The sequence below is a fragment of the Nilaparvata lugens genome, chromosome 6 (assembly GCF_014356525.2).
Source record: "Nilaparvata lugens isolate BPH chromosome 6, ASM1435652v1, whole genome shotgun sequence".
Classification (NCBI taxonomy): Eukaryota; Metazoa; Arthropoda; class Insecta; order Hemiptera; family Delphacidae; genus Nilaparvata; species Nilaparvata lugens.
The window spans coordinates 18,212,197-18,236,454 of NC_052509.1; the positions used below are offsets into that span (position 1 = coordinate 18,212,197).

At 33.9% G+C, this 24,258-nt stretch overlaps 1 protein-coding gene across 2 annotated transcripts; it reads right to left on the reverse strand.

Annotated features, from left to right (window-relative positions):
• Window positions 1-32: 32 nt before the first annotated feature.
• On the reverse strand, window positions 33-22,794 carry LOC111048845 (pickpocket protein 28-like). Of its 2 annotated transcripts, XM_039430313.1 has the most exons (12): window positions 22,691-22,794; window positions 10,499-10,737; window positions 8,714-8,929; window positions 7,722-7,839; window positions 7,185-7,351; window positions 6,530-6,755; window positions 3,693-3,963; window positions 3,313-3,372; window positions 2,836-2,962; window positions 2,145-2,239; window positions 823-996; window positions 33-545 (listed from the first exon to the last, which is right to left on the reverse strand). In XM_039430313.1, exons 1-11 carry the CDS (start codon window positions 22,757-22,759, stop codon window positions 839-841), a joined length of 1,746 nt encoding a protein of 581 aa, XP_039286247.1. In that variant the 5' UTR covers window positions 22,760-22,794; the 3' UTR covers window positions 33-545; window positions 823-838. The 2 variants fall into 2 exon arrangements, with proteins under 2 accessions (XP_039286247.1, XP_039286248.1); XM_039430314.1 differs by lacking the exons at window positions 33-545; window positions 2,836-2,962 and having other exon boundaries at window positions 839-996.
• Window positions 22,795-24,258: the final 1,464 nt, after the last annotated feature.

Below are 24,258 nucleotides of genomic sequence, written 5' to 3' on the forward strand. Positions count from 1 at the left end.
TTATCAAGTCACATCACATTGTTTGTGTGGCATAGCCTTATTAGTTTAATTGATAGACGAGTTTCACTATATCAACAATAATGCAACAAAATTTTATCAATTTTTTTAGCAGTTTCTAAATATGTCTCAAGATACAATACAGTATATTATATAATATCATATTCAATTACATTATCATACTATAAGTAAGGAAATAAGGAGATGTAGTGTAAGTAATAGAAAATAGGAAATAAGGAAATACAAAAACAAGAAATTTCCATACTTCTCACTTGTAATATCCTTTTTGGTCGCCTGTGAGCGCGAGTTTTATTTAACAAAACTTATATTATTTTCTACTTTGTACTAAGTTGACACCATTGGGTTGGGGTTTGCATTTAAGAGTTTATAATCACCTCTCGGTGATTCGGAAGCAATCTAAATCTGTAGGTTGCGTCCACTCAACCCTCATCATCATCCTTCCCACGCACAAGACTGAATCTCGTTTGAGCATCACCCTCAGCAATTGGCCTTTTTTGAAGCAATAAATTGAAACAAGCCAACATGCAACATGTTTTTTAATATTTTTCAATTTATTAATGCATTTTCAAGTGTAATAATAATTTGTTTCATATTTCTCATCAACCGAGATACAAAATTTTTAGTATAATGTATATTTGGACTGTAAATTTTTGTGATCTTTATAAAAGTGTTTTCATAACCTCATTTGGACTATTTTTATCAAAATTAGGGAGAGGAACAGTTTTGGGTTTATCCTGTTGATTCTCTCCCAATCATTAATTTGATGTTGTTACTAAGGAATGTAATAAATGTAAATGTAATGCATATCAGTTTGGCGAACTCAATACCTATCAGCAACTATTTTGGGTGAGTTTTTCAAAACCTTTTCATTTTCGGGTTTCTTTGGTTTGATGACTCGAAAAATGAAGAAATTGATCAGCTCGAAGAAACTGAGAAAACTGCCTCCACAAAACAGACACATTATTCCGCCCAGGAGAGCTGAAAGCAAGGGAAGCATTAAGTTTATGTCTAAAAGCGAAACTCAATAAAACCTTAACAATTTTATTTCTAGAGCGAGATCCAATTTATTTTTATAGTGATATTCACGAACTGTTAGCATGACCCATTCAACCAATGCTGACATTTTGAAGGGAATATCTCTTTATTTATAATATGATCGTCAGCATAGGTATTATAGGACCCGGACTCCTGTAGCTTTGCCTATCGGCGGAAAGCCTCTATACTATAATACTACCCGTTCAAAAACATCGACATCAACTCTGTAGGGAGCTCCCTCCATCTAGAGATCTATTGTGAAGTCAAAGTTATAATGACAGAGGAGAAAGATAGGAGAAAAACGTTGCCGATCCTCTCTCTTCTCAATGCCTTCTATAGACAGGTTTATTGATGTATTATTAACGGTTAATTCTCGTTTAAAATAATCAATAATATTTTATTAAGCAAGAAGTTATATTTTTCAATAATTTCATAATGGATTTCCATGATTAAGATGAAATATTCTGTTAATTAATTATTAATTCTACATTGTTAAAAGACGATCTGGCAACAGAACGAAGCGAGAAAGAGATAGCGCTATCGGCTTTGTTGAATGATAGACAAAGATAGGAATACCATGCTAATCAAACACTGCCATTATAACGTGGACCTCACTATAGGGACTCTGGAGCATGTTTTTCTAAAAGAAGGAATATCACCCCGCGAACCATACAATGCCCATAATTATGCTGTTTCAAAGAGGAAAAGCTACGGGATGCGTATTATACAATTTCTAAGTGTATTTGTATTCCTACAATCGTCAATGTAATGACTAGTTCGTTGCAATCATCACAGTAGTTATCATTACATGGTTATTACTGAAATAAATTAATTTTTCAACGTTAATCATGATCAAATGTTATTATTTTCACAGGAATGACCTGCTATTGTTCACCATTCCAGAAATTTTGATATTTTACATAATAATGTCTTGACGAATAAATTACTGGCCTAGCACCAATAATAAAGATTGCCTTCCAACAATATGTCATCTAAAACAGCATATCTACAACATAAGCTTTTATTATAAAATTTCATAATTATTAACTTATTCAAAACTATTTTTAAAGTTGATTTCCTCTGAAACTCACCAACTCCATCATTCCAGTCAAAGAGAAGAAGTCTTCTGTAGCTTGCAACAACCTTATCTTTATAAAACATCTGGATCTTGGTGGAACCCTTGGCCCTGCAAATAATTACAGAAAGAGAAATAGCTGGGACTAAGAATAATATTTGAGAATAACTGTTTATGTTGAGGAACCATTGATTGAGAATTTTCCACTGTAACCAGAAATTCTAATAATTCATGAAACCAAGGGATATATTCCATTCAAAAGGAAGCGATTATAAGAGAGTAACATATTGAAAAATAAGTTGAATTATCTTCAACATAAATTATATTTATTTATATATGTTTCCAAATCATAAAAAACGTGATATTCATCCAAAAGAGGAAATTCATTCGAAAGAATCTCTTTTCATTACAAGAGGACCGACCATATGAATATCGTTCATAAGATATATTGCCATTATAATAATATGGAGTGACCTGGCTGGCTCAGGTCTTATGTCAGAGTTTTCAGGTCGCAACTGATCTATTTCAGGGCCTCTGACATGACCTAACGACTATAGGATTGACACAATAATATTTAAGGTAATACATTCATATTGTGAGCCCATATGTCATTCATATTTTAACTGATAATTAGATTGATTTTTGAAATTATAATTTCAGTTGAAATAAACAATGATTTTTTAAAACGAATGTCACGATACACTTACATTACTTTCAAAACTGCAGAATCTGTTTGATTTTTTTCAGAGTTTGTGAAGTCTATGTTGAATGTCAGCTCAGTACAAGATGGTAGACACTTACAGATTCTATTGGTTTGTAGAGGTGAAACTTTTGCTGAAATAATGGAGAAATAATAATTTTAAATGATGGACCATAAATTTCGTTGCTGTGTAGATTGTTTTTGAATAGTTGAAAAAAGTTTCATTTGTACACCAATAGCTAAACGTGTTTATTGACATTCAAAAGAGATTGCGCATATGAGTTGATAAGTGGTAAGTTGAATGAACGTATTAATTAATAAACTGAATAGAGGTAGTATAAGGAACAATTTCCAATTATATTGCTTGAAGGTGATTGGATGAAGCAATAACTTTTTTTATTTCTCGATAATGTTACAATGAATACTTTTCATAATGTATCCTATATTTGATACTTTACCATAGACCTGTAATTCCTATACTTACACCACAATGTTTTAAAACAGGATTCCTTTGCTGGACCACATATAGATGTGCTTGTAAAGTCTGGAAGAAAAATGTAGGTAAATTATTGAATGAAAGTAAATTTAATAATATTGAAAAAATGTAATAGAGAGAAAATGTAAATAAAAATATGTACCATAAGCTAATTATTTCTCAATCGTTGACTTGATTTTTACATTGAGTGTTACATTAACTTCAATAATTTCTTTGTTATTGCGGTAGGTCGTAGAGCTTTCAAAGTTGAGCCCGCCCTAGAGTAAACACACCTTATATAGGCTCATCATTTTCAATTTATCCCCATTCTTTGCAGTTCATTTTTCAGCAACATAATCTAATCGGAAAAATTGAAATTACAAACTTACGAGGTAAGTAGAATGGTACACATCCGCACAAGAGCAGTGTGAAATTAGTTTGACATTCCAGGCGACAGTTCTGTTCGGTGTAGTATCTGAAAAATTTGAGGCTCCTTTCTCTTTCAAGGTAGCATTGTCTCTCTTTTGGCTTCCAACTGACTAAACGTTTGTCAAGTTTGTGTGTGGTGGTCTTCACTTTCAAAATTGAAGTCCTGTCACTCGGTATAAAACTGGTTTGATGTGGCAGTCCCGGTAGCTCGGCAGGATTATGTGCGATTATCTGAAAAGATGACACACATTCATCATTAAAAACTCATTAATAGTTATTTGTGCAACTAGTGCGCAAAGTGACAGTTTGCTGCACCGAAAGAAACGTTTACGCACGAGCCGTAGGCGAGGGCGGAATATTTTCTTGAGTCCAGCAGAGGAACTTTGCTCATGTACGAGGGCTATTTTTTTCAACTTCCGATCCTGCCGCTAGATGGTAATGCGAGCGGCATTGGCCAAAAATGCGCGGCAGCTGACTATGCACATCTCACACTATAACCTCAATCGTTTTCGGCCATCTGTCGTCATTACCAGTTCATCTAGCAACACATGAACATGGCTAATATGATAGAATCTCCCGCCAAGTGTGAGTTGCGAAGTGTAATTCGTTTTTTGCAAGCTGAAGGGTTATCCGCAGCAGAAATTCACCGTAGAATGAAACAAGTATATGGTGAAAGCTTTATGAGTGACAGTGCAGTGCGTGATTGGTGTAGGAAATTTAAAGATGGACGAGTTGACATTCATGATGAAGGGGGCCAAGGGTGACAACGCCCGTCCTCACAGTGCTGCTGTGACAAAGCATCTTCTTGACGGGTTTAAATGGGACGTTTTTGACCATCCGGCGTATAGCCCAGACTTAGCACCAAGCGACTATCACCTTTTCCCGCAACTGAAGAAAATGCTAGGAGGGCAGAGCTTCCGATGCTGTGAAAAACCAACTCAAATCACTGGCAGCTAACTTCTATTAACAAGGTATTAAGAAGCTTGTACCCAGGTATGAAAAATGCCTCAATCTGAATGGTGACTATGTTGAGAAGTAACTAATAATGTAAATAATTTTTGATAATAAATTCATTCAATTACTCTCACTAGTTCCTTTTTTATACCACATCGGAAGTTGAAAAAAATAGCCCTCGTATTTCACATTAAATTTTCCCTACAGTTACCATTGAATATGAGAAGTGGTTGATTTTGGGTAAAATGATGGCAGAAATCAATCAAATGTTTGTCTGTATAATTTTGTTATTAATAACAACTCTAATTTATTTTAAACTTGATAATCCAATTGGAAATTAATAATCGATAATTTATTCAAATTAAAAATTAAATTAATCCAATTAATTTGAATAATTTTGAGTAAATCTCAATTTCTAAATAATTTTTCAACCAATCAATTTAAGAATGAAAAAAATATTATTTGAAATAATGAATAATTAATAATATTCAAAATGTATAATTTAATGAGTTCCCATTTTTATTTATTTGAAAATCAGAAAAAATATAGATAGAACAAATTTGCATTCAAAATACACGCCAACAATGTCAACAGCTGATTGGGATAGCTGCAAGATAATACGCAAAGTATTAAGAGTACGCAAAGTAATACTTTGCGCACTAGAGCGGAAAAGAGATTCTTTGCGTTCTGTAGGAATCAGTGCAGGAATGGTCACTTTTCAAGGTAACTGTAGGAAAAGTACATTTATTCGCAGTTTTTATAAAGTGTAGGTGGCGGAAAAATGTTGTGTACATCACAAGTGAAAAATGCTTTTTCTACCTCGGAAAATGTTGCCCTCGGCTTCGCCTCAGGCATCAAACTTTCTCCCAGGGAGAAAAAGCTGTATTTTTCACTCTAGATTTATACAAATAACTATTTTATTGTATGATTATGGAGAAGTTTTGAATTGAAATTGTGAGTTTATTCAATGAAAAACTACAACGTCGGGTGCAGCAGGTAAAGCCCAAATAGTAGCACTTAAAACATAATATTGATAAAACAATACAGAAAATACCTACAAGAATAAATTCCAAGTAATCCAGTTTTGGGCAACAGTATTCCACTGTTGCGCCTTCTTACAAAAGTGTAAAAATTGTAGTAATTGTACATGACTGAAAAAATAAATAAAACGAAAAAAAGTAGGGTTGAGTAGAATATGGTGATGATATAGTCTCAACTTTGCCCACAACAGTATACTAATAATATATTGCACTGTGAAAGTACCGTATACCATAATGAGTGTAGATAATTAGTTTGATTTTATGGATCCAATCCTAATTGAAAACTTCACATCTATCACTTTCTGACAATTACTTCTTCAAGATGGCTTCCTCCAGCACGAATACACTTTTGAAATCTGTGTTGAGATTCCTGAATGATTGCTGCAACATTTCAGCTGGGATATTGTTAATTTCATTTTGAATTGTCTGTTATTATTCAACCACAGTTATTGGTTAAGTTGTGAAAACGTTTGATTTGAGATAGCTCCACAAAAATAAATCGCAAGTGGACAGATCATGGTACAATGGAACGCAGATGTTGCAGCAATCAATGAGGAATCGTCAACACAGATTTCAAGAGTGTATTCGTTCAGGAGGAAGCCATCTTAAAGAAGTAATTGTCAAAAAGTTATAGATTTTATTTATAATTCTCAAATGGCAAGTCTTGAACTTTATTAGATTAGTTTGAATAAACTAATTCCGTTATTCTGTGTCACCGTTTATTAGCCTATATCTGATACCATTTTTATATTATGATAAACTATAAAGAGAAAATGTGGAAAATTGAAAAGGAATATACTCACGAAAAATCCTTTTGTTCCTTGGTTGCAGACGGGGGTGAAGTCATTCTCCTGAATATCGGCAAAAATTATGAGACTATGAACTAGAGAGACCCCAGTTGTTCTGTAAGGAATCTCAACCTCCATGCTCTTGAAGTTGGCCGACTTTTTGTAGCCGGTTTCAGGTGTCCATGACACTCCCAAGCCCGGCACTCCACTTGTAATATTATTCATCTGATGTTTGTAGTGACTGTGAAAAACGTTATAGAATTAATGAAATCAAAATCTATTTTACTTATCCATTCAAGCACTCCTTAGTTATGGAACTTCACAAGCAAATTACAAAATAATTGAGTTGACATCCTTCAATGTTTATATCCTCACTTGAACTGTTGGTATATAGAAAATGTATGAGTGATTTTTTTTTATTTTTTCAACTCACTTGTCCTTAAATTTAATCAATCAATAAAAGTAATAGATGGTTTAAAAATTGATTGTAATGATTCTAATATTTTAAATAGTAATCCGATTAAGTCCAAGGTGATTCAGTGAATAAAATGCTTCAAAAATCACACAAATAAAATTGTGTAACATACGAGTACAATTATTGTTTCTAATGGTTATTTTCTGTTCTAGCCAGAAGAATGGGGTTTGGGGAAAATATTGTACCCGTACTCACTTATGGTAGAACGATTCAGTGTAGAGTTGATCTAGAGGTAGCATGTTGAATGTATGACAAACCCCGAAGAATGTTACAATCTGTTGCATATTATGACAATTATCCTCCTGTAGTGATGAAAGCCACAATTGTTCAATTATTGTTTTTGTACAGTTTAAGGAACCAACCTGTAAAATTTTGAATGAATTGAATAATGCATACTATGTTTAAATTATTATGATGATTATGTTGATGAATGAATATAATAGAATCTAATTTATTGGATTAGGCATAGAAATTGGTTTTCGCCAATTATATACCGTACAGTGGCCAATATTTAAAAAATATTCCATACAAGATTTTTCGTACAATCAGCCTAGAGTAGTTATTTTAAAAGTTAATCGACTATCGGAATTTCCTGCATACAGTCAGAGGAAGTAATACTTTGAGAAATCTATCAAGTTTTAGTATTCAGGCTACAGATCCACTAGATAAAATGTTATAGAGTATCATGTATTGATGAAGTATAGTTCAATGAGGTGTAATAAAGTAATTCACCTTCTGTAAGAAATTGGTGATCACTCTACTATCCATTCGTTTACTTGCATTTTCATTTGATGTTTCATGGTTTCTGTAGACTTGACACAAATGTGAAATGATGTCATCCTTGTGCTCTCTGCAATAAAATAGAACGTAAATAATAATTGTTTACATGAGAGGAAGAGAAAAATGTTAAGTAGTTATATACGGTACCGGTACTTATTCTGGCAATCGGTCTCTCATCTTAAAAATACCTTTTTTAAGTTCGTCTGACATAGAGATTCTGATCACTGTACTGCACTGCTTGCCTCTTATGATCACTGCTTGCCACTGATGATCGTTCCATCAAGTCAAAACAGTAGCCTAACTCAGAATGTCCCACAATTGTTGGTGGAATCATTGACCGAGCGAAGTGAGGTCTAAGATTCAAGTCGACGGTTTGGCATTTCTCTTAATATGTTTATATGTTGCGCATTTACGGCGAAACGCGGTAATAGATTTTCATGAAATTTGACAGGTATGTTTCTTTTTTAATTGCGCGTCGACGTTTTTACAAGGTTTTTTGAAATTTTGCATTTCAAGGATGATATATAAAAGGAAAAAGGAGTCTCCTTCATACGCCAATATTAGAGTAAAAATCAGACTATAGGATTATTCATCATAAATCAGCTGACAAGTGATTACACAGATGTGTGAAGAAGCCAGTCTATTGCTGTATTTCCATAAGGTCTATAGTTTAAATCAAAGACCTTGAAGATGCATCTCTTTAAGGTCTTGAACATATCTCTTTAAGGTCTTTGGTTTAAATCAGTTACTTGTGGATGAGAATACTGCGTGAGGTCTACTGTTCACAGAACTACTAGTAGATAATAAGGACATTTTGGGTGGTCTGTTGACGTGTTTGAACGATGGTCATTGGCCGGTTTCAATTATATTACATAATTATCATTATTATAAAAATCATTTGATTAACATCTGAATGGTTATTGACTGATTCTATTTGACATCACCTCAACTGCTCGTCGTTTTGCACCCTTTCCAGCCCAGATTTGGTGATTTGGTTTGAGCTGCATATGGTGAGTGCAGGGAAAGGTATATCGGAGACTAGAGGAGGCGATCCATCTATGTTGATGATGACAGTGCGGGTGCTGAACATCCGATAGCCGTGAATTAGTAGCTGGACAGATTCGTAGTAGAAAAACGCCAGCACGATTATCCAGAATGCTCTGAAATTGTGGAAAAATTCCAACATGAACATTTATGATGAAAAAGTAATTGATACTGTACGTATTTGTATCTAGGAACTTAGTGGAAATCATATAATATAGATTAGAATGATATGGGCGAGCACAATGTGTAGAGATATGAAGACGAAACCTGGAAATGACAAAAGACAGAGAAGAATAGCGCAAATTGATTCGGAGAACCGACCCCAAAAATGAGATGGGAGAAGGCTAGGATTATGATGATAATGATGATGACGTTAATTAGAATGACTGCCATTATATTTTTTACTTTACTTCAAACTAACAGCAAAATCTAATAACTATCTACGACATTGAGATTTACTTTAAACTGGCAGCTTCAGTTGAATGGAAAGCTTTAATGTTATCCGTGAGGAATGCTGAAAATTTGAAGTGAAACTCACTGGAAAATCTTTGGATTTACTAAACACCGTGTCCCACGAAGAGGTTCACACGTTTCATTTTATATTACGTGCCCATTCATGCACCGAACTTTTTCAAATTTAACACAGTTTACAAAGTAGGTTCTAAAAATATTCTGGGAAAATTTCAACTCCCTAACCTTCGTACAAACAAAATGGTGGCTCATTGAAAACAATACTTTAAGAACATCAAAAAAGTGTTTTTATTTCATAAAATATTTTTATTGTTGCACTTTAGGGCAATTTGACTTTCAAATAAAAAAGTAGAACATAGCCTAATGAAAACCTCAAAGTCCAAAATTATTCAAATTGAAATCCATCCACAGCAACGCACTGATAACAGCGCTTAAGAAATGATTCGTAAGCTCTTAAAAAGAAACTCCGTGGTATCCGGAGAAGTTCCTCTTCTATTGATCGTTTTAGTTCCTCATAATTATTGAAGCTATGGGTATAAATTTTTCCTTCAAGTAACCCCATAAATAGGAGTCACAAACAGTTAAATCTGGGAATCGGGGTGGCCAATCTAAAAAATCACTCCCACGTCCAATCCAACGGCCATTATGTTTGTCGTTTAGTATAATTGCTTGATATGATTTGCGAAATGAGGTGGAGCACCATCTTGTTGGGAGATTGCTTGATCCATTACTAGTACCATCAAATGAGCCAAGACTACCGCAACGTAGTAAACAAATCAGAAAATAACCCATGAAAGTAGGTAGTTTTTATAGGAAGCAAATTGGTAAAATTTTCAATATGCCGCCATTTTGTTTCTACGAAGGTTAGGGAGCTGAAATTTTCCCAGAATTTTTTCAGAACCTACTTTGTAGACTGTGTAAAATTTAAAAATGTTCAGTACATGAATGGGCACGTAATATAAAATTAAACGTGTAAACCTCTTTGTGGGACGGTGTATGAGCCTTTTGCAGAGTATTATGCAGGCTATTTGTAGTGAATTCTCGACACATTTTTTGTGTTAAGCTTTGTACCCTTTACACCTAATTTTTACAGCTATACCGTATCTCAGATAATTTTTCGTGGTAATGTAGAGGCTGGCTATTTCCTACCTAATTTATTTCATAAATACACCTCAATCTTGAAAATAAAGGAGCTTGATTGAAAGGAATCTCACCTTTCAAGATTTGACCTATTCTCTTCACCCAGATAATTGAAACCATGGAAAGAAGTTTCTTGACAAAATTGTTTGAAAATTGAATACTCTTTCTTTTTTTTCTTCACTACTTTCTCATCTTGCTCTCCGGCTCTTTTTTTATTGAAGTTCGGCTGCTTATTTTCATCCCCTTTGTACTGTTTTACGTTTATCGGACGCACATTTTTAGCATTTTGAAATCGAACTGATGGATATTGATCCTGAAATGAGAAACAAAAAATGAAACAGACAATAAGATCATAATCGTTATTTATCAACCACTATAATATAAATATATTCGTAAAGCCACTATATAGCCTACATTTTTTTCATTTTCAATATATACCGTACACATAAATATACCATACCATTTACTTTATTCATTCCTATAAATAACATTGATCAATAGTGTTTGAATTTGATAGATTGATGAACATATTTTTGTATGGATTTTGAGTGAATAAATGTGATTTGAATAGATTTTTCAGACATGGTTGGCCGAAACTATTTGCGTTTTGGAAAACCATTAGAAGTGTAGGTAAGTACTAGTCAATCAAATTGGAAAATTATATACATATAGGCCTATTATTAATTATTTTGTTCACTAATTTGCTACTAATCATCAATATTGGAGAGTAAATTTATTTCACGTATAACTCATCAAAATAAGTTATAAGTGAAAGATCAGCGCAGAGATAAAAATGACATTTCGGATTATAGCATATGAGAGAACTTCAATGACATTAATTAAAATAGGTATGATATACTTTCTGTGCCGAAAAAAACTTTAAAAAGATTGCAAATATTTATTTTCATTTAGTTGAGAAACAATCCCATAGTACACTTTAAAAAAACGTTTTTATATAAAAATACAAAAATATTTAAAAAATGGTAGGTCTACTGGTATGGGATTACTCTTTAACAAATCAAGTCTACTGTAGCCCTAATGAAATACGTTTTTATTTTTGTTAATTATTTCATTTACACAAACACAGCATCAAATAAATTATTGGAAGAGAATCAACAGGATATTGTCAATAGAATAAATATAAAAATTGTTGCTGAAGTAAGTGAAAAACTTCACTACAAGAAAGTACCTTGAATACAAGATCAGCACCTAATTAAATCGAGTGCCTTATCCTTTTTTCTGTTGTTATAGCATTATGGCCTGATATTATGTACTATCATAGAGTAAAGATACAATAAGAAGTTATCCCATGGTATAGGGTCTCAAATATGTTCCAAAACACTGTTAACTCAATCCGATAGTCCAAGTAGTTTTTTTTTCGTGTAGCTATGTGACGCTGGTAGTCCATCATACTGTGCCGTCTTACACTCTAACTCGGCCAAACAGTAATAAAATAGACAGTAGTCGACAGTAATCGGCTTGAGTTAACAAGAAATCTGAAATTTTTTAACATAATAATTGACCTATATACCATGGAATATCTACTTATGCTACATTTTCTCTATGGTATTATTCTACTGACAATATTCATAGTGCAGGTTGCACAAAAGCCGGTTAATATTTAACCGAGATTAATCCCACGATAACCAATCAGAGATGCTGCCTTTTCAAGAACGCCTTCTCTTATTGATTCTCGTGAAATCAATCAGGATTAAAATTTAACCGGCTTTTGTGCAACCGGGCCATAGTGTTTGAGAATTTTCAAACCACACTATTAATCACTGAACTCAAATTCGTTCTACAAATTATTATAAGTATACTAGAAATTGATTATTGAAATAATTTATCGGTTTTTTCTATATGATACATCTCTCATCTCTATTACAAAAGTGGAATGAAAAATAAATACTACTACTGGGCATCATGTTAAGACGATGCTCCGATAGCAGGGCGCACAGTTACCAAGTAAATTATTGAAACAAGTTTCTGAACTTACTAAATAGTTGCTATTAATTTGGTAAGCAGCTTGAGCATTTGTCCAGTTTCTATTTCTTCTTGTATCCATCTTCAGCAACTAGGAAACTTATAGGTACCTGGATGTTTCAACATTAACTTTGTGGCATTATCTCTTCTAAATGACACACATTGGAAAAACAAACAAGAAATGACAGCACGCAACAATCTACTATATGAAAGGTTGAATAATTACATTCTATCACATGAATAGGCTACAGTTTTCTCACTACACAATACACGGTACCGTACGTTATCACTTCGAGGAATCTTTAATTACCGGCCATACTCCTGTTATAATCTGATAAAAGGTTTCAATTTCGTATGTCAGTCCTCATATTGATTGGATTATATTCCATTGAGTGAATTCAAACCCAATCAACTGATAACACAATTAAATTGACTTCCATTGAATCATTCAGTACCGTACATATTAAATTGGTTTATTTCTTTGATGTTTTTCATTATGGGTTGTACCAAAAAAGTCTTCCCCTGGAGAACCGCCAAAACATAGGGTGGTTGTAGATTTCAGAGTTTTAAATGATCAAACAGAGTTGGAGAGATATCCCCTTCCAAGGCTAGAGGATATGATTGACAGAATGCACGGAGCTAAAGTTTTCAGCACTCTGGATCTAAAGTCGGGATACCATCAAATAAGAATGAATCCAAGGGACATGGAGAAGACAGCATTTAGCTTTGAGAGAGGACATTATGAATATACAAGGATGCCTTTTGGGTTGAAAAACGCAGTACCAACGTTTCAAAGGCTGATGGATGAGTTTTTAGAAGACATAAATGAAGAAGCAATACAAATCTACATGGATGATATCATTGTGTTCAGCAAGAATCTCGAAGATCATAAAGCACATCTCACACAGTTATTTGAAAGAATAAGGAAGTTTGGCCTTAAGCTGTCAAAGGAAAAAACTAACTTGTGTCAATCTGAAGTGAAATTCATGGGTCATGTGATTTCGGAAAGTGGAGTTCGTCCTGACAGCCAGAAAATTAGTGCAATAAAAGACATTCCAATTCCAAAGAATTTGAAAGAGATAAGAACATTTTTAGGCATGGTCGGCTATTATAGAAAATTCATTCACAAATTTGCACAGATGACTGAACTATTAACAAACTTATTAAAAAGAGGTGTGAAGTTCCACATATCATCAGATGTTATCCAAGCAGTTGAAAAGTGTAAAGAAGCAATTTGTTCAACGCCTATACTTCAGTTTCCAGATCTTCAACAACCCTTTACATTAACAACAGATGCTAGTGGGGAAGCAATAGGAGGTGTACTATCCCAAAATGAGAAACCGGTTGCTTTTGCAAGTAGGGAGGATAAGCCGGTTCTGGAACCACCAGCAATGAGCAGCCTGATTTAACCTAACCTAACCTAACCTAACCTAACCTAACCTAACCTCCCCCAAACCTAGTCTCAGTCATTTTGTCTCTCACCATGACTCCTTCCCCAACCAATAGGAGAACAGGAAGCCTCCCACCATGATTTTCTCCCCAAAACAGGTGATGACAGGTGTGCTAAGAACAGGTGCAGCTGCTCTCACCAAAACCATAAAAAAATTTCCCATTTAAAATTCCCCTATTGAAATCTTTTTTATTCCCCATACTAAATTCTGGTATTTGATATTCTTAAGGTGGGTACTTTAAGTTTTATTGAGATTCTTAGAATGTTTTTTTTTCAACTTTAATTCTTGTATCCAATTGGTAATGTGGATATTCCATTCTCTAATACTATTCTCTTATCATCTTTGGAACAAAGAGCTTTTTTATTTATATATCCACTGTATAGACATGATGCTCTTTAGATCTGATGCAGGTATTATAGAAATAAAATAATTTCTTATGTTATTTCTGCATTCAGTTTCAATTTACTACCTTTCAATTATGTAGAAATTTTTGAGGATCCATCAAACAAAAAATAATATTAGTTTCTCACAAAAGTGCTATATTAAGAGTGGTGAGACATATTTCTGCAAGTCAACCACAGTTTTCTCTACCATATCCAAAGTTGTTGACCTAGATGAGTTGGGCCTTATAGCAACAGGTAACTTGATACCACAAGTCTTAAGAAAACAAGCAAACATAACCTGTAAGCTTCTCCCATACCCTGTTAAAGAGATACAGCCCTTGTCTCCTATCACAGTGCTATCAGCCAAGAAGCATAAGCTAGAACTGGATGAAATTGATCTAAAACGGAGGAAAATTGAGTTTTTCTTGAAGCCACACAGTCATTTAGGGAACAGCATGAGCAGCTATCAGAATTTGAGAAAGAAATAGAAAATTTGAGAGAGAAACTTGAGCCATATTTCCATTCACATTGGCTAAATTTTGATCTAAGTGGAGTGTACAATGTGACTGCATTTACTGTGAATAATACTGGGAAATTCCCATATGTAGGTGTACTGGGGGAGAAAGATGATTTGAAAAAATGTTTACTTTGTAAAGGGGTGCCATAAAATGTTTTTATTAATGCATACAAAGCTATCGAAACTCTCAAAAAATGGGTTATTTTGTAATCCCTTACAGTGACAAAAAGAAATAATTTGTCTACCAAGGGAAGAAAAAATTTGTGTAATTACAGTCAATGGTATGACAGGCTATAATGGTCATACATTTCCTAGAATAGAATCACTTAAGTTTCTGTCAGATGTTTGAAAAAAAAAACTTGGAAGACACTCCCTTCACACAAAAAGAAGTGGAGCAGTATAATAACATCACATGCTATGCTTTCAACGAAGGCTGTTTCAACGACCCCCACTCCACCACCTCATGTCACATGACCAGTCTTTGACAGCATCCAAATCTTCTCTCAATAAGTCTGTATGACGTCATTTCTCAACTTTCTTACTATAAATACCACTGCATTGATCTGCATTCGTTCAGTTTGATAGTGTCAACGGTGCAGTAAACATGGATACTTCTAAGGTGTTTAATGTGCCTATGCTCTGTGGTAATAAATCAAGCCTACCAATGAGCGGTTTGGTTTGTGGCTTCTATCAGAAAACTTGTGCGATGACAACCTTGTGACAGACATTGGAAATATTGATTACACTGCTGGGGAAGAACTGTTTGTGCAGGATGACTCAAATCTTGTGCCTATCACAGAACCTTTTTGTGACAATATAATGCTTGTGAAAATCTGTGCTTTAGATGATTGTGAAGCAATGGATAAGAGACGCTTCGTTCTAAAAAAGGATATATGTGGTGCATTCAACTTATATTTGAGAGGTGAATTCTCTAATATGGTGTCAGCTAAACATGGAGTCAAAGCAAAGCTGCCTTACCTATTGGACAGTGGAAGTGTTATGTCTCAAAAGATTCTACAAGTGCTTGGCAAAGATAATTACAACGAGGTGAAACAAAAATACCAGGAACCAGTAGGGATACCTTACAAAGTGGAGCTTGCAGACGTCCCAATTGCTACATTGATGGAAGAGCTACCGAGATTATTGGAGCAGCTGAGGAAGGAGCACTTCTATCTACTAGACTTGGAGATAACACAGGACTTTGCTGGAATATTCAACAAGAATGGGATGTGTGACTTTCTAACTACAAATCATCGTTTCTGCTTTCAAGGAGAATATAAAGAAGACTATAATGTGATAGTAGATAACAATAAAACTGTTGGGATTGATTGCTTGACTTGGGTTAATAGTAATGTGAGGGTGAAAATTTATAATAAGTTTGTATGTCAAATAACAAGCCCTGGTATAAATAAGCAGTTAGGTAACCATATTGTAGGCTTTATTGCCTGTCCAGATACAAGATTACGGGAAACTTTCACTTCTCCTGCAGCCAAAATGCATGGTATTACACGTTTGGAAGCTACAATCTATAACTACAGTTTAACAAATAGAGACAATAGCAAAACCTTGGACCCAATTCAGGATAGCTTGTCACTTTTGAAAGATAGTAGAAATTATTTCCAAAATGCTCCAATTTATTCTGTATCCTTGGCTAAAATGTGGAGAAAACTGACAGATAATTTGAAAAATAGTTGTTGTTTGGTCTATAATGATCTTCTACAGTATGTTTACTGGGGTAATAGCAATACCAAGAAATTGACTGGAGTACAAGTAAAGCTCCCCACTGACCCACAGCATAGAAATAAAATAATTTCTTATGTTATTTCTTCATTCAGTTTCAATTTACTACCTATCAATTATGTAGAAATTTTTGAGGATCCATCAAACAAAAATAATATCAGTTTCTCACAAAAGTGCTATATTAAGAGTGGTGAGACATATTTCTGCAAGTCAACCACAGTTTTCTCTACCATATCCAAAGTTGTTGACCTAGATGAGTTGGGCCTTGTAGCAACAGGTAACTTGATACCACAAGTCTCAAGAAAACGAGCAAACATAACCTGTAAGCTTCTCCCATACCCTGTTAAAGAGATACAGCCCTTGTCTCCTATCACAGTGCTATCAGCCAAGAAGTGTAAGCTAGAACTGGATGAAATTGATCTAAAACGAAGGAAAATTGAGTTTTTTGAAGCCACACAGTCATTTAGGGAACAGCATAAGCAGCTAGCAGAATTTGAGAAAGAAATAGAAAATTTGAGAGAGGAACTTGAGCCATATTTCCATTCACATTGGCTAAATTTTGATCTAAGTGGAGTGTACAATGTAACTGCATTTACTGTGAATAATACTGGGAAATTCCCATATGTAGGTGTACTGGGGGAGAAAGATGATTTGAAAAATGTTTACTCTGTAAAGGGGTGCCATAAAAATGTTTTTATTAATGCATACAAAGCTATTGAAACTCTCAAAAAAATGGGTTATTTTGTAATCCCTTACAGTGACAAAAAAGAAATAATTTGTCTACCAAGGGAAGAGAAAATTCTGACGATCGCTGCTGACAGCGATGAGCAGCCTTATTTAACCTAACCTAACCTAACCTAACTCCTCCTCCTCCCCCTCCTCCCCCTCCTCCTCCTCCTCCACTCATTTAGCAGGAAAGAAAAAAATGAGAGAGGAATGCGGAGATGGGGGGAGAGGTCAATGTCAACACTCAATGTCACAATAATTTTCTTTATTTTTAAATTATTATACATACATCAAAGCATATCTATGGTCCAATCAAATACAGAAAGTAACTCTTTCCTTATTCCTACTGGGTGTATATTTGAAAACATCTAGCTTGATTCTAATTTTATAATTCAAATCTATGTTTGGCTTTCCAAATTCTTCCTCTAACCAATAGTTTGACACATACAATGCTTCAAGGTTTTCAAACTGTAGAATATATCTCGTCTTGTTTCTACAGCATACCTGTTTGATTGCAATAATGACCAATTCTGTTCCTTCTTGTAGATTCTCTAATCTTCTGCAATCCCCCACTTTCACTTTACCTTTAATTTCCAGCATTGTGATGTTATTATACTGCTCCACTTCTTTTCGTGTGAAGGGAGTGTCTTCTAAGTTTTTTTTTCAAACATCTGACAGAAACTTAAGTGATTCTATTCTAGGAAATGTATGACCATTATAGCTTGTCATACCATTGACTGTAATTACACAAATTTTCTCTTCCCTTGGTAGACAAATTATTTTTTTTTGTCACTGTAAGGGATTACAAAATAACCCATTTTTTTGAGAGTTTCGATAGCTTTGTATGCATTAATAAAAACATTTTATGGCACCCCTTTACAAAGTAAACATTTTTTCAAATCATCTTTCTCCCCCAGTACACCTACATATGGGAATTTCCCAGTATTATTCACAGTAAATGCAGTCACATTGTACACTCCACTTAGATCAAAATTTAGCCAATGTGAATGGAAATATGGCTCAAGTTTCTCTCTCAAATTTTCTATTTCTTTCTCAAATTCTGCTAGCTGCTCATGCTGTTCCCTAAATGACTGTGTGGCTTCAAGAAAAACTCAATTTTCCTCCGTTTTAGATCAATTTCATCCAGTTCTAGCTTATGCTTCTTGGCTGATAGCACTGTGATAGGAGACAAGGGCTGTATCTCTTTAACAGGGTATGGGAGAAGCTTACAGGTTATGTTTGCTTGTTTTCTTAAGACTTGTGGTATCAAGTTACCTGTTGCTATAAGGCCCAACTCATCTAGGTCAACAACTTTGGATATGGTAGAGAAAACTGTGGTTGACTTGCAGAAATATGTCTCACCACTCTTAATATAGCACTTTTGTGAGAAACTAATATTATTTTTTGTTTGATGGATCCTCAAAAATTTCTACATAATTGAAAGGTAGTAAATTGAAACTGAATGCAGAAATAACATAAGAAATTATTTTATTTCTATAATACCTGCATCAGATCTAAAGAGCATCATGTCTATACAGTGGATATATAAATAAAAAAGCTCTTTGTTCCAAAGATGATAAGAGAATAGTATTAGAGGATGGAATATCCACATTACCAATTGGATACAAGAATTGAAGTTGAAAAAAAAAACATTCTAAGAAACTCAATAAAACTTAAAGTACCCACCTTAAGAATATCAAATACCAGAATTTAGTATGGGGAATAAAAAAATTTTTAATAGGGGAATTTTAAATGGGAAATTTTTTTATGGTTTTGGTGAGAGCAGCTGCACCTGTTCTTAGCACACCTGTCATCACCTGTTTTGGGGAGAAAATCATGGTGGGAGGCTTCCTGTTCTCCTATTGGTTGGGGAAGGAGTCATGGTGAGAGACAAAATGACTGAGACTAGGTTTGGGGGAGGTTAGGTTAGGTTAGGTTAGGTTAGGTTAGGTTAGGTTAGGTTAGGTTAGGTTAAATCAGGCTGCTCATTGCTGGTGGTTCCAGAACCGGCTTAACCTCCCTACTTTTGCAAGCAGGAAACTTACTCCGGCCGAGAGGCGTTATAGTACAATTGAAAGGGAATTTCTTGCTATTGTATGGTGTGTTGAGAATTTTAGACCATACCTTTACGGAAATGAATTTGTGCTAAGAACAGATCACATGCCACTTTTATGGATGAATAAGCTGAAAGAAACATCCGCCAGGATAACCAAGTGGAAAGAAAAATTGGCTGTTTACTCATTCAAAATTCAACACATTAAAGGAGTAGATAATGTAGTTGCTGATTGTTTATCTCGGAATATAAATCCTCTACAAGTGAAGCAAATTAATTTGGAAGTTATGGAAAATTGCATTATAAATGATAAACGTAATCAAATAATTCTTGAAAGACAAAACTTTGGAGGTATAACAAAAACTACCCATCGTTATGGCCCAATTCATACTTATACAATTACAATTGGCCCTCAGGCGACAGATGATGAACTGAAACATACAATAAAGCAGTTGATGGTAAGGGAAAGTTTATTTTATATTTTCCAAGGAAAAAGATTTTATTGATAAAATTAAGAGCTTTCATAAAGATGAATGCTGGGACTCAAAAATACACTTGATAATTTGTGATAGACAAGTTAAAACAGTTGAAGATAGAAGAGAACAACAAGAAGTTGTAGAACAATATCACATTGGAAGGACCAACCATAGAGGGGAAAAGGAAACGTTGCAACACCTGAAACGGCAGTATTATTGGCTGAATATGGCCAAAACAATAAGAAATGTGCTGGGTAAGTGTGCAGCATGCAATATAGCAAAATATGACAGAAAGCCTTACAAGACGCCTCAGATGGTCACACTACTCCCGCAAGACCAGCAGAAATAATTCAAGTTGACATTTTCTATTACAATAAACTGAAGTATCTTACTACAATCGATTGTTTTACAAGGCTTGCTTCTGCATGGATTTTAAAGAATAAAACAGCCAAGTGCATGGAACAAAATTTACTAGCATTTTTTGGGCTCTTCAATACCCCCAACATGTTGTTAATGGATAAAGGAAAAGAATTCGACAACAATCGGATCAAAAACTTTTAGAGGAACTTGGTATCGACAGCCACTTCACTACAGTAGGACATCCGCAATCTCATGGAATGATGGAACGTTTACATAGCACGCTAACTGAACATTTGCACTTATTAGAAGTTGATAGAAACATCTGTGGGGAAGAAGCAATGGCAAGAGCTATTCTGGCATATATAGTAGCATACATTCTTCAACAAATTTTTCACCATTTGAGTTAGTTGAGCATCCAGAGGAGCATAGAGAAGTGGAGAGAAAAATCATGAACGAGAAAGTTCGGAGGACAAAAAAGTATAATTTGGAGGTGGCTGAAGACATGAATAAAATAAAAGTAGGTGACATAATCTTCAAGAAAAATCATCACAAGAGAACGAAATCGGATCATAGATTTGTTGGACCATATGAAGTGATTGATCTACTACATAGGAACCGAGTGGAGGTAAAAAAGCAACACAACAATGGACGAGGTAGACATGAAATTGTGCATTTGAGTGAGATTAGAAGATCGAAAAGGAACTATAATGAAGATGAGTAAGGAAAGATTTCCAAAATGTTTTTATTATGTTGTTTTCCATGTTTTGTTTTTATGAGTTCTATTTACATCTCTATAATAGAGATAGTAAAGACTGGAGGGGGGTATTTACGGAAGCCTCAGCTGACGTCTTTCACTATCTCTATGGAGATAGCTAAGATTATGATGTTGATTAAATAAACAATTATTCTTTGTCTGAGTTTGAATGAGACGTTTTATTCCTATCTACTTAACTTATATTCGTAAAGCCACTATATATATATAGCCTACATTTTTTTCATTTTCAATATATACCGTACACATAAATATACCATACCATTTACTTTATTCATTCCTATTTAAATATCATTGATCAATAGTGTTTGAATTTGATAGATTGATGAACATATTTTTGTATGGATTTTGAGTGAATAAATTTGATTTGAATAGATTTTTCAGACATGGTTGGCCGAAACTATTTGCGTTTTGGAAAACCATTAGAAGTGTAGGTAAGTACTAGTCAATTAAATTGGAAAATTATATACATATAGGCCTATTATTAATTATTTTGTTCACTAATTTGCTACTAATCATCAATATTGGAGAGTAAATTTATTTTCACGTATAACTCATCAAAATAAGTTATAAGTGAAAGATCAGCGCAGAGATAAAAATGACATTTCGGATTATAGCATATGAGAGAACTTCAATGACATTAATTAAAGTAGGTATGATATACTTTCTGTGCCGAAAAAAACTTTAAAAAGATTGCAAATATTTATTTTTATTTAGTTGAGAAACAATCCCATAGTACACTTTAAAAAAACGTTTTTATATAAAAATACAAAAATATTTAAAAAATGGTAGGTCTACTGGTATGGGATTACTCTTTAACAAATCAAGTCTACTGTAGCCCTAATGAAATACGTTTTTATTTTTGTTAATTATTTCATTTACACAAACACAGCATCAAATAAATTATTGGAAGAGAATCAACAGGATATTGTCAATAGAATAAATATAAAAATTGTTGCTGAAGTAAGTGAAAAACTTCACTACATGAAAGTACCTTGAATACAAGATCAGCACCTAATTAAAACGAGTGCCTTATCCTTTTTTCTGTTGTTATAGCATTATGGCCTGATATTATCATAGAGTAAAGATACAATAAGAAGATATCCCATGGTATAGGGTCTATAATATGTTCCAAAACACTGTTAACTCAATCCGATAGTCCTAGTAGTTTTTTTCGTGTAGCTATGTGACGCTGGTAGTCCAGCATACTGGGCCGTCTTACACTCTAACCGGGCCAAAACAGTAATAAAATAGACAGTAGTCGACAGTAATCGGCTTGAGTTAACAAGAAACCGGCTTGAAATTTGGAACATAATAATTTACCTATATACCATGGAATATCTACTTATGCTACATTTTCTCTATTTGGTATTATTCTACTGACAATATTCATAGTGCAGGTTGTACAAAAGCCGGTTAATATTTAACCGAGATTAATTCCACGATAACCAATCAGAGATGCTGCCTTTTCAAGAACGCCTTCTCTGATTGATTCTCGTGAAATCAATCAGGATTAAAATTTAACCGGCTTCTGTGCAACCGGGCCATAGTGTCTGAGAATTTTCAAATCACACTATTAATCACTGAACTCAAATTCGTTCTACAAATTATTATAAGTATACTAGAAATTGATTATTGAAATAATTTATCAGATTTTTTCCTATATGATACATCTCTTATCTCTATTACAAAAGTGGAATGAAAAATAAATAGCCTACTACTACTGGACATCATATTAAGAAGATGCTTAGCTTGCAGGGCTCACAGTTTCCAAGTAAATTATTTAAACAAGTTTCTGAACTTACTAAATAGTTGCTATTGATTTGGTAAGCAGCTTGAGCATTTGTCCAATTTCTATTTCTTCTTGTATCCATCTTCAGCAACTAGGAAACAGAGCTGCCTGGATGTTCCAACTTCAACTTTGTGGCATCATCACTTCTGAATGACACACATTGGAAACGAACAAACAAACAAGAAATGACAGCACGCAACAATACTACTACTATCCACTATATGCAAGGTTGAATAATTACATTTTATCACATGATTGGGCTACAGTTTTCCAATTACACAATACCTATACGGTACGTTATCGCTTCGAGGAATCTTTAATTACCGGTCATACTCCTGTTATAATCTGATAAAAGGTTTCAATTTCGTATGTCAGCCCTCATATTGATTGGATTCTATTCCATTGAGTGAATTTAAATCCAATAATCAACTGATAACACAATTAAATTGACTTCCATTTTGAATTATTCAGTAGGTACCGTACATATTAAATCGGTTTATTTCTTTGATGTTTTTCATTATGAACATAACTAAATGAGCAACTTTAATGATCGTGTTCTCTTTATAATTTTTGATTGATTCAAGCGTTTATATACAGTTCAAAATTTGAAGAAAAACTGATTCTAAGGAATCAAAAACTTGTAAAATATGTATGTTCCAAAAAATGAATATTCAATCTTATAAGTTTATTTTTTAATTTTCAAACCTCACTTGGCCCAGTGTCTTGAAACTCATCCTGACCTTTAGTTAGATGTCATAAAGTAACTTAAATCTGTACATCAGATTGCTTGAGTCTGTAAATTCAGATTAAGCAACCTGGAAAATTATTATGAATGAGAAGTATTTTAGTTATACTGGAAAATGTCCATGTCTCAAGATAGAGGAATACACACAAATCAGACACAAGAAAACCGGTGTGGCACACTCACACTAGGTACTTTCCTTGCAATGATAAAATATTTCTCATTAGTACTCATGCTTTGCATTGGAGCACTTCTGTTGTATTTGTAATTTTATCCTATATAGTGAGGTCCACGTTATAATGGCAGTGTTTGATTAGCAATGGTATATGATACCTATTACGTAGTAGCTCATTTTCACTACGTCCTTTCCATAGGAGCAGTATTCACTATTATCGCTAGATTTATCCATTGATTCCCCTTATTTACAGGTAGAAACATAAATAATAAATATCCTTGTCTATCGTTCAACAAAGCGGATAGCGCTATCTCTTTCTCGAGTTGTTCTGTTTCCAGAATGTCTTTTAACAATGTAGAATTAATAATTTATTAACAAAATATTTCATATTATGAAAATTCATAATAAAATTATTGAAAAATATAATTTCTCGCTAAATAAAATGTTTAGGTAGAAAATTTAAGCTGCACAAGAACCAATCAGAGAATCCGTCTTTTGAAATAATCCTTCTCTGATTGGTTCTCGTGAAATTAATAACAGGATTTTGTGGAACCGGGCCTAAATGTTATAACAAATTCCAGAATTATTAATATCAATTCACATCTATTATCAGCAGGATGGTTCGACCTCGTCAGAAGACATTGGAGGAGGTTGCTCCTAACAT

What these genes read in the sequence shown, in the direction of transcription:
- LOC111048845 (XM_039430313.1), bottom strand. Translation starts at nt 22,759, where the DNA reads ATGGATACAAGAAGAAATAGAAATTGGACAAATGCTCAAGCTGCTTAC. An exon ending in ACTGAATCGTTCTACCATAA is followed by an intron (nt 6,756 to 7,184) that starts GTGAGTACGGGT and finishes CGTTTTTCACAG; the next exon opens with TCACTACAAACATCAGATGA. An exon ending in TGACTGGAATGATGGAGTTG is followed by an intron (nt 997 to 2,144) that starts GTGAGTTTCAGA and finishes CCTTGCTTTCAG; the next exon opens with CTCTCCTGGGCGGAATAATG.